The following is a 15,557-nucleotide window of genomic DNA, read 5'->3' on the forward strand; positions in this document are numbered from 1 at the left end:
AAGGGTTCTTGTTAAACACTGTCAGGTGAGGCTATTTCTTTGCTCAAGTGTAACATCAACAACAACATCCAACTTTAGTGAGGTACAAACTTGAGTTCTTTCCCTGACTTGCTCGGTCTTTCCTTTGGGCTCAACTAAAACTTTTCCAGAATCCAGGCTTACCTGGAACATATCAGACATGTACTCTGCAGGTGTGGCCTCAGGGACCCAGAACTTATCAGAAGTGTACACTGTAGTGTGACCTCAGGGGACCTTGTATTCTGTTCTCTTTTAAAAATGTTTGCACTCCAAGCATCCACTTTGTTTCTTTCTTCATGTCTGCACACAAGCCCTCCTGTCATATTCCATCTAAAATTGCACCCACACCTTGACACTATTTTTTTCTCCTGCTTTTTTTTTTTTTGAATTTTGTAATTAGCAATATCTGAGTACCAAACAAAAATGGCACATCATTATTTTAGTTTTGGCTTTTCTTCCTCACTAAAATGTGAGTTCTAGGAAAAACTTTCTTTTGCTCTATGGGTTGGAGCCCCTTAGAAGAGTACGCACCACACAGGAGGTGTCCTAAGGACCAACTAGAATAGTGAGCTCCAAGATTGACTTGTCTTTAATACCCTCCAGTTCTTTAGTGACTTTAAAACAGAATATATATTTTTAAAATTTTTCCAGGGAGAAAAGGCCTTTAAAAAGATCAAATAAAACTGGGGTGAAGGAAACTGGGCACTGAACCTAGGGTCCTTTGACCTATACTTTCTTCCTCTGTGGCTTTCAACTAACCACTGTTTGCTATCTCTGGTGAGAGAAATGGCATACCTCATCTACATCGCAACTTTGGGTATGACTCCTCCTTCTCATAGCAGCCCTGGGATAGTGCCTTGGTAAAGGATTCCAACTCCTTTAACTGTATACTATAAATTCTGTGAGAGGCACAGTGCCAATGGGCATAGGACAGTGAGATGGCAAGAGAAAGCTGTAAGACCATTCCAAGGTTACACCCCTAACTAATAGTAGTATGTATTCAACTATACCCTCTTCAGTTTTCTTGGGGTTAGTCCTTAGTGCTTAGAATGTAGGCAGTGTGTTTTCATGGTGTACATGTGGAAGGAAAGTGAGGTGAGGACTATGTTTATTTATGTCTTTGTATTCATACTGGGCTGACTGAGGTCCTAAGTACCAGAGGGATCTGTCTATGTGCTTGTTACCCAGTGACTGCAGAATAACTCTCACAGCAGAAATGTTAAAGAGCTCAGATGCAGCAGCAGTAGAGAGCATGCCTGGCATGCACAATGCTCTTGTTTTGTTCCCTCACACTGAACAGTAGCAGAAGGGGTGGTGATAGAGGGAGGGGTTGAACAGTGAACATCATTATTGGCACATTCTGAGCAATGAATAATATTTCCCCCCATATCTTATAATTTTAACAAACTGACATACATGTGTCAGTAATTTTTCTTCTCTATATTTAAGTTCATTATCTAAAGCAGTATGAATGAACTGGAAGTAAAAGCCTCACTTAGATACTTGTTAGAAATGTATATTCAGAAGTCTCACCCATGCCTTTTCTCAGAACACAGCCACTGGGCTTCAACACCACTGACCAGGGGTTTCTGATGTAGGCACAGTCATGCTCACCTCCCTTCTAGCACCACCACTCTCAGCCAGGATCCAGAGCCTCTTCTAGCTAACCCTATGTTACACATCTAACCCTTCCTCCCAGGGCTGAAAAATCTCTCTCTGCAGAAAACTTGTAAACACAAAGTATGGTATATTTATATTATCTTCTGAATGGACTCATGGAAACCACACTTATCTTGCCCTACCAGAAATGGTCATCTCAGTTTCAATTGGGGTTTCCACTACAATTACTCCCTCCAAGGCATCCTCTCAGTCATTCCTCCCCAGAGAAATCACTTAACCTCCCCTCTGGTTCTTTAACATTTAGTTCACATCATGGTCAAAGTGCACATTCCAGATACTAACTGCATAATTAATGTTACACTAATTTATGCAATTAATGTCATAATTCTGTTTTCAAAGTTTCAAGTCTTCCAAGGCAGTAAGACATCTACTTTTGGAAGAGTTTGGGGTGAGACAGAGAATTGCATTGTAAGAAACTTGTACATTGGGCATGTACAATTTACATGAAGTTATTTTGCTTTTGAAATTAGGCAAGAACTCAGGCTTTACACACCAGTTGGAGGAAGAACAGCAACCGTTTGAGCACCACTGTGGTTGCCCTTTTCTGGTGACTTGAGGTGTATCTCAAAGATTCTCTGGATAATCACAATAGGAGGCCCTTTTATTTTTAACTACACTGAGAATATGGTGCATTCTCTGTAGATTGCTAACACACATTGATAGGGAGGCATAGAAAGACTTTAAAATTCTTTAGAAATTCCCTGATCTTTTTTATCTGAATGGAGGTTATAAAAAAGGATAGGAAATGGTCCTGTCTCATCTAGTTAAGTCTTGCTTCATCTGGGACATGTAAATAAGGTGGACACGATGACAATGTGGAATGACACTCAGCAAATGTCTTAGAAAGGAGGAAGGCTCATGTGACATTGTGTGATATCTCTGCAGAAACACAGTCAAAGCCCTTCTATGCTGATGGCTAGAAGCTTTCTCATGTAAGTTTAGGGGTAAATGCAGAAATGCAAAATAAAAATTGAAGTCCCAATTTACTCTGAATTAAAACTGGGCATAGGACAAGATTTTGAACATGAGGGGAAGGGACAGCAGATCAGCAAAACAGATAAGTCAGACTTAAGTCACTCAATTATTTCCTTTAGCACTCAGAAGGCAAGGCATCATTACTACACACTTCCAAGGAGCAGATTCATTACTTCTCTCTTGCTGAATGGTTCTGCTGATACAGATCCATCTTTCCTGGGCCATAAAATGATTAAGTGTAGCTTAAACACCATAAACATGTCCATGAGATGGACTGCACTTACATATCAACAATTCTCAACTGAGCGCTTCCCACAAATTTAGCTTATATACATATTTTGCAGGGTTAGAGACTGTCAATTTTAAGATATGTCATCAGTAACATTTGCTGGTGTAAAACCATCTGTGTGAGGATCAGATAAAGAGTTTGTCATCCAAATACTTTAACTAGCCCCATTTAAATGGTTATTTGAAGGAATCCTTAATACACATATTAAACATAACTCTTAAACATACTGTGAAGACCATAAACATTCCCAATGTGTACATGGAGAGTAGGAAACACTAATGTATGGGGCTTCATTAACATTTCAAACCACAGAACATGAGGCTGTAACACTTTCTAAGCTCCTAGTCCAGATGGCCCATGCAGTATGGGAAGAAAACTCTGGAACCTAATTTATATTTATTTTTTTATATCATACTTTTTATATTACTACTTTTATTGATGTGATATAGTACATAATAAGGATATTTAGTGAATGGTATGCTTTATGAAGAAATAAAAATAGTCATATTGGCTATTTTGTTCAGTAATTTTTCTCCTCTGTTAGGTACTTGTAATTACAAGTATTTATATGTATTGGAGATGCAGCTTCATGGGTCACTTACATAGCATGTGCACAATCCTGGGTTACATTCCCAGAGCATTAAATAAATAAATAAATATTAGGTGCTATTAAGTATTTTAAGCTGAAGGCAGAAAATAATAAATTCATGAAGACTCACTATCCCCAAGTTGACAGAATCTAATTCACTAATTAGACTCAATGTCTTATGTAAAACATGAAATATATTCTGAAAGTATGGCTCTGTAGAGAAGTACACATCAGTGCATTAAGTTTAATCAAAATCTTTTCAGACAACTGCTGCATAAAGAACTGGCTAAGAGTGTTGACTGAGGCCAACACCCTATTAAGCACAGAAATATCCTGTATTGAACACGGTTGCTACTCCATTCTTCTTCATTCTTATCTACCATCAGCATCCCAAAATCATCTCTCAGAAAGGACCAAAAAAAAAACCACCAATGTGTACTGAGTTCCAGTGGGCACAAATGGCCCAAAGACACTGAATCTGCTGGTCACCTCCACTGCAGCCTCCCGCTGGTCCTTTCTTTACAGGGTCACTTTACTCACCTTGGAGACCAGAGCTGGACTTGGGTCAGTTTTCCTGACCCCACAGACCTCCAAATTTCTGGGCACCTCAGCCTTAGTGGGACCCATCAGAATCACTTCCTATATTAGAAAGCCCATGCTATTTCCTTTCTCTGTTTATAGCTAGAATGAAATGCAGCTTGGAGCCATGATTCCACTTTGGAAAAATCTTTTCAAATTACATTTTCTGTGATAAGCATCTCAAATATTCTGGCACTGCAGTCCTCATAATTGCTTCTGTATGATGACCTAGAACAACTGAAGTCATTCAAGAACAATTCACAGCATCATCCTTCCACTGTCTCTTAAGAGCACAGTGCTGATACTCAGTCCTAAGCCTTCAAAACATCTTCTGTCTTCTCTATTTCCCATTCTTTCTCTTTGAGAGTCCCTCTCGAAGGTGAACCTCAAGCTTTACTGTGTTCCTACTGCCCAAACACCTTTCCTCTCCCTCCATTCATCACATCCACTCATCCCTCTCAAAGGAATAGCAATGCGAGTCTAACCTGGCATCTTCCTGACTACCTTCCATGAGCCTTGTACTTCCGTTGTTCACTTTCTATGCATATTTCTTTCCCTCACTTAGCTGCTGCTGTGTGGATGCTTTTCATCTTTTCTGTACATCAGTTTCTTAATGCATCTAGGCAGGGCGTGCATGTTTGTGTATATTACAGAAACCGCAGAGATATTTAAGTAGCAAGTGAATAATGGATATAATTGTTCCTGTAAAAGTTAATACACAGAGGTTCTTTCCAATAAATTACATTTTGACTCTATTTCCTAGTCCCTTATCCCTCTGAAGGCAGAAGAATGACCTGCAACTTTGTCCTTTGCATACTTATTAACAACTCAACTGTGTAGAGTTTTTGGTAAATGGGGGATTGGGGGAGATAAGGAAGAGGGCAAAGAATTATAAAGTAAAGCAAGAAAATGTCATTTGTCATATGACACTTGGAGACAACACTGTACTGATTTAGAAAGGACACATGAATACATGACTTGGGGATTAGGATAAGAGCAGGTGAGTATAAGGCTCCAAAATGACACAGGAAGAATCCAAAGGTAATCTTAACTGGCCTTTGAAGGGTGAATTTAGTTGACTTTAGAGTCCTTGCCCCTGAGTATCAGCTTGGAGATAAAAAGCCAAGCCAGTGGGCAGGGGCTGCATTCCTTTGCTTGGTGAAAGGCAGCAGTTATAGCTGGAAGGGAACCTAGGACACAGTGGACAGCTGTTCTGTGCTGATAACTCACTGTCTGCTGGGGTGTTATAGCCATTTTCTTGGCATACTGTGCAGCACTTCTCTGGCTTGCTTATGGAAACTTAGGGGCTGTTCACTTATTTCTCCTTCTAGTGAGCCTAAAAAAGAGACCATGTCTGTATCCTGGTAGATATACAGGGCAAGAGGCCTTGTCAGTGGGCATCCAGAAGTTCTGGAGGCAAGAAACAAGCTGCCATGTGTCTAATTTCAGACTGCATAAGGAGTCCTTGAACTGAGCAGGCATAGCTTTCCCACAGCCATAGGTCTTATGAGCTGGCAGTTGAGGCAAGAGCTAAAATTCCATCTCAAGACACTTGAATGGAGAGGCCAGACCTCAGCAAAAGGGGTCTGGTCCCAAGACAGTGTACTCTGAGGCAACGTGTAAGCAAAAAGTAGCCAAAATCTAATCCCAGTGTTGACAACACAGGTGGGAAGTAGATTAGAGCTTGGATAATGGAGATTTGTGAAGCAGAGTCCCAGGCAAACTTTAGATCTTTCTGTCTTTCTTGTTCTCCAGGAAAAGGCAAGAGGCCCTTCTCAAAGATGTACTATGAACAAATACAGAAGGGTTACAGAGTCTTGAGTTTGGTTTGAATCTGTGGTAAGAGGAAAATGACTCAAGGACTGTGTGATGAATTACTACCTATATGCTAGACTATATAGACTTTATAGACTATATGCTATAAAGTGGTCCTAAAGCAAGTGGGACTTTCTAGCTGGCCCAAACCCAGTCTTCTTGAATAACCAGAAATAACTGTTTCATGGTTTAATTTCAGCATCTTCAAAATAGGAGATACTGCTTATAAAATAATACTGCTTATTTTAGTATACTTGCCTTATCTGGTGGATTGAAGGTAAATTTGATAGAATGTATGGATGCCCTGGAATTCAAACCCATGGCCATTCCCAACAAAGGCTCTTGTAGCACTTGAGAAGTACAGATGACAATTGGGGCGGGGTGCAATTATTCTACTTTAAAACTACAGCAAAAGGCAAAAGTGACAATCCAGATATTATTTTCTTTAAACTTACTAGATATTGAGAGGCACAGTGAAGATTCAATAGAAGCTACCAGCCATCACTAGAGACTGGAAAGTGAAGGCTCTGGATGAGCACAGATGTAGCCCTGACTTCAGCCTAATGACTTAACAAGTTCCAAACCTGAATTCTTTTAGGCCTCAATGTTTCACCTATAAAACTTGGGACTTTTGAGGTACCCAAGAATAAAGGAGAATAACATGATGTTAGGTGCACAGTGCTCAGGCATCAGACATGAGTGCTGTTTACTCAGTCCTAAATGAGATGGAGATACCTTCATCAAACCCCGCCACTCAAGGCTCAGGGATCTACACAGAAGAGGCAGGAAGACTGAATGAGCCAGAGCCGATGGTCACCTACAAGGAAAGAGTAGTCACACGTACAACAGGACTAATGGACATATGAACTCACAGAGATTGTGGCAGAATGCACAAGATCTGCACAGATTCAAGTTAGTGAAGTTCCATCACTCACTGAGTGGGGGACGTGAACATGGGCTCCCTCCCTGACCAACAAGCTCTTGGCATTGGTACTCGCTGGTAAAGGGGAAATCTGTTTTCCTCAAGGGAGCACCACAAGCATACCAGCTGTACTACCAGCTGTACTGCAGAGCAGGCCTCATGCCCGGGAACCGTTCTTATGTGGACTCTTCTCATTTTGATTGTTTTCCTCTTACTAGTTTTTCTTTAATAGTTTGTTTTGAAAGAAAGAAAGAACACAAAGTTGGATGTTAAAAGAAGCAGGGAGGGCTTAGGAAGAGTTGGGGAAGGGGGAAAATCAAGATCAAAAGGTATTAGATGAAACAATTTTTAATTAAAAAAAAAAAAAAGAAATATCTACTCCTGAAGAAACACCTTCTCTGATTCATTATTGAAAGATGAAGGTTTCCATGAGCAAAAAACTGCAAAATATTTGAATCATTTAACAAATAATATAGGAAGAGAAAAAAAAAATCCTTGAATCTGTAAAATTAAGAAACATGGAAATTAACATGTTCTTAAAACAAACACTTGGTGAGAGTGAAATTCAGGAGGGGTCCTGGAGGATGTGACCGCATCTCTCCTGTCTCAGAGACTCAGTCTCATTTCTTCCCAGCCATCCCTGCATATTTACTTAGTGTAAACAAACACAGGGGTTCAAGCCAGCCAACATAAAACATTAGCTGGTTTGTAATGAAACCTGCCTGGAAAGGGAAAAAACATTGTTTTGTTTGTTTGTTTGCTTGTTTGTCCATTTTGTTTTTGTTTGTCTGTTTCCCTGGTTTTTCCTCTTATTTATTTGATTGTTTATTTCTCTATCCATTTATTTATTTATTTTCAGTGTAAGAAAAAAATTCTTAAAGAGGCAAGACAGTACAAAAGAAAGCAGAATCCTGGGGTGAATGTGACTGTCCAGGATCTGATGTAATTTCCTTTGCTGCTATTTATGAAGTGAAATAGCACACACAGTGGATCTTGGCTCTAGATAGCCACTGCAGCGTTACATTTGTCTCAGCTCTGTTAATCCACACAGAGGGAGATAATCTATCACATAACTAATAAACACAGGCCTAGGTGCCAACACACTACTCTTTCTGAATATTTATATTCTATCAAGTTGGGAGCAAGTACTTCTAAAAGATGTATGTGTGTATGGTTTTTGTAATAGACAGGAATAGCTCTCATTTTGTTCTGCCAAATAGAGAGATTTCTCTGACTGTAAATATAATTACTACAACCCCTAAACTGCACACTTCCTGGGCATTTCTTCAGGATTCCTGTCAGGTCTTCCCACCACCAAATCCTCAAGATTTGTTGGAATTTTGACAAAAACCCTACTTTGAGAAAGCATGCAAGACTTGTGCATACATATGTGCATACACACATAACAGTAAATTCTGTAAGGAGACAGGGATTTAGAAATGTCTATTATATTTAAGATAACACTAAAGATGTTCTCAACTTTTAAAAAGTACAGAAATTATTGATATTTAGAAGGTATATTAAAACAAGAAAGGGAATCAGTACAATTTACTGGATTTAGGTACCATGAGGCATGTGGGACCTGGGCCTGCTTACCAGCTGTGCGGCCTTAGGCAAGTCAATCATGATCTCTTCCTTTATGTAATACAACAAATACCCTCATTTTGGAACATTCTCTGTATTTGTAGAAATGCTTGGGGGGCACAGAAAATTCTGGGATAGATGATAGCTTTCTTTTTTTTTTTTTTTTATGAGGGGGTATAAACTCAGTGGCATACAAAGAAGCAAATTGGGGAAGGCCCAGCATGTAAATGACAACAGGGAACATGGAGTTAACTTTATTAATTGAGAACATTTGGCTACTATGATGGATGATGCTCACAAGAAGGGTTAAATAAGCACAGCGATGAAACTAGCTGGAAGCTCAGGAGATGCGTGGGATTCAGGCATCGTAAGCCACTTGACAAGAGCCAAACTGCCACTGATGTCTACACAGCAGTGCTGGAAGTCATGCTTTCTCTTGGCCATTGCTCCTATTGCTGCTTCTCATCTCCTTCCAAGCCAGCAATCAGGAGACAGAAGAAAGTGAAACAGAATTTTAAGGCAACAAAGGGACTTTGCTTCTATGGTAATTTTGTAAACAAACAAAAAACAAACAAACAATCAGCTGATTGTAAAGGTCTAGACATTTATTTTAAATGTGGGATTGTAGTGTATATGCAGAAAAAGAGTTGGTCAAAAAGGCTGCACTACATCTGTGCAAGAAAGAATGGGACAAGGGATGCCCAAGATGTCAGTAAGCTTCTCAAAGGAGATGAGAAGAAGAGCTTCTAGCAGCAGAAGGCTGGAGACTACTCAGGTCTTGGTATCATCACTCATCTTGAGTGAGCAGTGAGCCTAGTGAGTCTAGCATTTTTACATGAACTAGAGCCTAGATAAAATGAAGCCAAGCTAACCTGTAGGTGCTGTAGATTGCCCAGCACCAAGACACTTCAGTGTCTAAGCATTAGAAGGAAGAAGTGTTAACGTGTAAGATACTGCATCCTCAGACTTAACACAAGAACCTCCATTCTTGCACACTCTCTCTGAATGACTAAGAGCAGGACAGCTGCACTGTGGGGACTATCAAAGGGACCTGGTGTGTGCACATGGGAGCTTGAGGAACCTGTGGGGTGCTATTCACTCAAGATTCTAACTTGAAAATACAACAGGACAAAAGTTTTTTGTTTGTTTTGTTTTGTTTTTCCACCCCTGTTGTTCTGGGCTTCACTCTGCTGAGTTATCCCTATTAGCTGACTGTGATTGGTTAGGTACCATCTGAGGTCTGGAGACTCAGTTCTATCTAAGACCAACAAGGTCTAGACAGCTGAAATCTTCAGAAGACCAGAAAGAGAAAGAATAATTAGATCTGGGGGAAAACTGACAGCAATGTGACACAGCAACAGAGAGGACCCTGGGTTGTGGATGGACAGTAGGGAGAATGGACAATTCAGCACAGGGCCGTTCCAGAAAGAAGTGAGATGCTATCTAAAAGGATTACCTTTTTAGAAGAAGAGAAACCCAGCAAACAATGATAAAACATACACCAGCATTGGCTCATTTCTTTGTATTACTGTGTTGACACGTACATTAAAATACAAGGACTTTAAAATATCATTATTTTATCACAAATAAGTATAACATCTTCTGTTAGCCTTAACCACAGTTTTCCCTAGTGTTGCTTTGTATCATGCTGAAATGTAATTTTAAAATTAAATTTCACTCACTCTGATCCTAGCTAACTGAAAATGCAAGCATGATTCAAGGTAATTGATTTTCTCTATCAATCACCAAAAAGCTCTGAAAGAGCTTTGAGGTGACAGCTGTAGACTAGGGAGTGGCATTACTGAAGCAGCTATGATTTGGAGCAAGTAAGGATCTCACTGATCCTCCTGATCAGGAGTGACAGTCTACTCAGATGGGCCAGCCTTCAGCCTCCCGCCTCTGTGACACCTGCCAGCCAGAGACTGTCTTTATTTACCTGAGGATCCAGTCTCAGGAGTCTGCACATTTTAGGACTCCTTGGAAGAGTAACTCCAATGAACCAGAACTAACACATTGACTCAGGGTTGCTAGGCAGGTGCCCTCCATAATAGTAAAGTAATGAGTGTGGGGTACATCATGGAGAGGATGATGTCATTCATTCTCAGGAAAGACCAGGAAAGCAAGCATAATAATAAGAGGGGAAGGAATATACAAACCAGCTAGGTTCACTCAGGGAGACACTTTCCAAAGCATGTCCTGTCAAAGCAGCCAGACCTACAAGGCTCATGGAGCCCATCCTGCAGCTTGTGCTTCTTGCTACATGTATGTGAAGCCTTCACAAAGTGGTCTGAAAAAGTTAAATGAGCCCCAAAACCAAATGTAGCTAGTTACTGAATCTCAGACCTTTCCCCCAAATAAGTGTGGTTTGGTCCTCCCAAATGAAGCAGGTATAAAATAGTTCTTTTGAATTAAATCAATTCTAGTTTAATGAAAAGCGCTATTCTCATTTTAAAAAACCAATGGTGGAGACTTCCTTGAGACACACAGGAGTTGAGATAAGGAGTACCTGGGCACCCCTAACCTTCACTGTACCCTAGCATGCCATTCACTACTTCACTACAGAATTTTAAAAGATTATCAAATCCTACCCAACAAAGGGTGGATAGACTGACTAGAGGCGGAAGGGAAGAGGAAGGCAAAGGGGAGGATGCTAGGAGCCACACCATGCACGGCTCATAGGCTGTCCTCATCCACACACCTAAGCTCATATGCTGTCCTCACCAGCTGCATAGAATGTGTTTCCTTCTCACTTGATGAACAGAAGATAATGAGTCTTTTTTTTTTTTTTTTTTTTAACAACTGCCATCTTCTCGGGCATTCAGGTTGGGACTTGTAGTGGATGGGCCTTGGATATTAGCACATCTTTGAAGTCCCTAAGTGAAATAGCCAGTGACCAGCAGCAAGACATACTTTAAACAGGGTCCCACAGCAGAAGGATCAAGCCCCTGAGAGCTTGTAATGCACATGCAGGCCAAGGGGCCTTAAGTACCACTGCAGAGTAGAGAAGGGAATGAAAACAAACTTTGGAAAAGAATCAGCAATGGTTGTTCTGAAGTGAAAACCATAATATTATAAAATATCTATGCACACAAACACCATTTTTTCTTATAAAAGTCTAAAACTAAAGAGAATTGTCTTTTATCTAAATCAAATCAATAACCTTTGACTGCTTAAAGCTATTTAGCTCACCAAAATAATTTAATAGTGGTATGATATCATCAGATATGGCACTATACTAGATAATATGGGATATGTATTACATATTCAAATAACTTATCAAAGTTGGGAATTTTGAAAAACTTTTAAATAGTAACAAAACCTTCAATGTACAGTTTTATAAAGAAAAACTCGAAATAAAATTTCAAAACTTTGAATGCTAGTTACATTATTTTTCTCTCATAGGCACCCACAGAATTATTAAGAGGCTTCCAATAAAGGATGTGTCCAAAGATTTCAGCAATATGTATAAAATAGCTGAGGTTATGGTCAAATAGTGGTGACTGGTGGATTTATTTTCTGTACATTTTCTTCATGTATCAGGATGCTGCAGGGAACACCCAACCACAAAGAAAACAATCAAAACTCCTACCCTCACAAAGACACAGTTGCACATGAAGAATCACTGAGAGGCTCCAAACGCAGAACCCCTAAGCCTGCCTGTTTTAATTTAATTTTAATAACAAGTACACATAGCACTTAGGAAGCATCGGACATGGAAGGAGGTTATAAATTATAAACACAAGGTCATCTACTCATAGCACTCCACTCAGATGGCTTTAATTGTCCATGTAATACAGATAATGGAGCCTGAGGTTACAAAATCCCAGATTATGTGGAATAGCTAGGATAATGACACACCAAAGCTACCTTGATATGAGTGCCCTTGCCTGCAGCTTGCTTTATTTGGAGAGGGGCAGCAGAATCATTAAGACTTTCTTTCTAGTACTAGATCCTTTGCAACGGTGTCCTCACCAAAGTGTGGGTGAAAGTGTCAGGAGGCCTTCCTAAGCAGAGAAGAGGAATACTCCAAGCAGAGGAGTGTGAACAGTCCTGGTGTGCATACCACAAGTACTGGAGAAGGCAGAACTAGTGCTAGCTATAAGCACTGGCCTTGGTATGCAACAAAAAAGAAAGGAAAGAAGAAAGAAGGGAAGGAAGGAGGGAAGGAAGGAAGGAAAAAAGAAAGGAAGGAGAAAGAAGAAGAAAAACAGACCTTTGGGATTTGGAATTTGTGTATTGAAGTACGGATCCCGGGAAGGCCCATGTGGTGCTCTGCTCTTGATCTCTCTTTCTCGGGCAGGACCATCCTCACAGCTTTGAGTAGATCTGAAAATTAACTGGGCTACTGTCTACTGGTAACTTTTATCTAAATTAACCCACTTATTTAAAAGGTAGTCTTCCTTATTAAAGTTTTATATGTGGAATCAATAAATAGATAAACTCTATTAATGTACTCATCAGTAAAGTGCAGACACGAACCAACTAAAAGCAGTGTATGTTTTTACTTTTGTAACTTTTAGACTTGAACTATAATTCTGGGCCAGGAAAAATCCAAAAAGAACCCAAAATATGGAAATAATACAAATAGCCTTTAAGTTACTTTTATATTTGTTTATGACACTACACATGTTAACCAAAGAGAATACTATATAGTCTCACAAACATATACAATATGGAATGGCAGAAGAAATGAAGAAGATTTGAGCAGGTATTGAGCATTATTGGTTCAGGGTACTGAGAAGCAATAGCACAAAGTCAAATTTTAGCACTGTAGAACAACACTACAAAAGCCAGTCAGGAAAACAAAAATCCACTTCCCTGACCATACAATACTTTCCCACCTAAACCTCAGATATATAAATCATGGCCCACTTTTATTTTTTGTAAAGAGAAACTCAATACATTGAAATAAGCATCTACAAACTTGATTCTCTGTGTGCCCGAATGGAGGGACTTCCCAGAGCACAAGGGATCCCCCGAGTCCCTCAGTGGCTAGGAAGGTGGCAAGGCAGGTGGCAAGGCCTCTCTATCCCCTCTTCCCCATCTGCTTTCTCCCTCAGGAGTTTCAGGCTTGCAGGATTTGCACAGAACTCCTCCTCATCAGATGTTCTCTGGACAGACAAACTTCTCTGATGTAGTGACCCTTGGAGACCACTGAGTGCTGTTTCCCCTCATTTTGTCAAGGACCCAAAACTGAGTAAGTTATTAAGCAAACTGCAACAGAATCAAAATCTATTGATCTCAGGGTCCAAATTCCCAAGTCAGGGTTTATCTGAACCAAACTGCTTGCAATGCCACCTGTATGCATCCTCACACCAATACTGCAGTGGACTTTATTACATTAATATCCTTGTCCATCCTTGAATAAAGAAATGTGATTAATCGTTAATTCACTGAGGGGGAGGGAATAGCAGCCAGCAATATTTAACTAAGTGTATGAGTCAATGGAAATAAATTTAAAAAATAAGATGAAGTCATTATTTTGGAAAGCTCATCTCTTCCTTAAAAGTCATACAAATAAAATACCTGAAACAGATTAAGAAATCATCTAATTAATAGCTTGTATATATACACACACAGCAGTAGTGATGACAGCAACAGTTATGATAATTTATTATTTATTACATACTAGTCATCTGACACAAGACTTTACAAAAAATAAGATTCCTACAACATAGATATTAATAGATATTATTACTATTCTTATAGATGAGAAAAATTGGGCCTAAGCCCATGGGTGGTTTATCAACTGATCCGTTTGTCCCAGTGTGTGTCTGAGTGTGTGTGTGTGTGTGTGTGTGTGTGTGTGTGTGTGTGTGTGTTTGCACAGGCACAATGCACACACGTCTGCATGTGTGTGCCATGCAATGAATGAAGGTTGATTTTCTGGAACTGAAATCAGGAAAGTGCTGGGACCTTGGCTGGGATGATACCCTCTGCCCTACCAGCAGAGTGATGTCTTTCTGCCTCCTAACATGATCCCATCTTTGTAGGTGACCTCCCCTACCATGTGCCACAGTCTAAAGTTTCACATATTAGAGTAAAGGAGTAAATGCCTTGCACAATAATATCCACAAGTAATTTCATATTCTTTCCACAAAACACCAAGGAAGCACCACACAGTTTTCAACTGCTGTTCTTCTAGAAGGATGATGAAGGAACAACTTACCTTAACTTCAAACTCGAAGTGTTCATCCTTCCCTTGACCACACAGGACATATCGGGGAATACTAATCTTAATGGGGTCCTTCAGGTCGTCTGGATTTGCTCCCAAAGAGCGAGAATACATCCGCTATCAAAGGCACATCGGACAAGGAGAACAAAGAGAATGTAACATCACTGTGCTGTGGCGAGTATCCTGCTTGCGCAGAAGAGACAAAATGCATCTCAAGTAGAGAAAAGAGCATCAGACCCATAGAGTTTATTTAGACATATGATGGTTTCCTTTGAAAAAGACATGCTAAGCTGCTCTCATAACAAAAGACCATTTCTGTAGACATACCAGTCCAGAAAGTTAGGGCAAAAGCACTCCAAAGTGTTGTTGGGTTTTGAAGTTCCTTCAAATTTATAAGATCAAGTGAAAATGGGGATAGATTACACTTTCTAACTTCAAATCAGTGGGTTTTGTGTGTGTGTGTGTGTGTGTGTGTGTGTGTGTGTGTGTGAAGTTTTTCTCAACTAAGCATATTTCTTCCTTTCCATATCTGACGGCTGTTCAAAGAGCTGTAAAAAACTGGAGATTTTGTTCAAATTCAATTCATCATTAACATTTAGTCATTTTATAATGAAGTTACGATAGTGTGGAAATCTGTGTAAACCACTATTAAGACAAATCTTAAGTATTTCCTCTAGGCTCCATTTGATTGATAACTGACTTGGCTGACAAGTATTTATGTTCTGGGTGGCAGGAAGCCAGAGAGGTCAGAGAAAGATACAGTATAAAAATTAATTTTTAAAATGAGTTCTTGCATATAAATGGGAAGAAATCTCTGAACAATTATAATTTACAGTAACCCCAGGGTTTAGAGAACATAAGACAGTATGGTTTTGAAGCAGTAGCAATAAAAAAAAATGATTAGAATCCCACTTATAGTTAACATTTGCAG

At 39.7% G+C, this 15,557-nt stretch overlaps 1 protein-coding gene across 7 annotated transcripts in view; it reads right to left on the reverse strand.

The window, feature by feature from the left end:
- Kif16b (kinesin family member 16B) overlaps positions 1-15,557 on the reverse strand; it is a 291,086-nt gene that overhangs the window by 68,175 nt on the left and 207,354 nt on the right. For 5 of the 7 annotated variants that reach the window (XM_034494994.1, XM_076929869.1, XM_076929868.1 and 2 more), the window contains one exon: positions 14,621-14,743. The exons of the other annotated variants lie outside the window; for them this stretch is intronic. In XM_034494994.1, the coding sequence (XP_034350885.1) occupies positions 14,621-14,743 (123 nt within the window). The remainder of the gene's footprint in view (positions 1-14,620; positions 14,744-15,557) is intronic. 7 annotated transcript variants of the gene reach the window in all.

This window comes from Arvicanthis niloticus, chromosome 2 (genome assembly GCF_011762505.2).
Source record: "Arvicanthis niloticus isolate mArvNil1 chromosome 2, mArvNil1.pat.X, whole genome shotgun sequence".
Classification (NCBI taxonomy): domain Eukaryota; kingdom Metazoa; phylum Chordata; class Mammalia; order Rodentia; family Muridae; genus Arvicanthis; species Arvicanthis niloticus.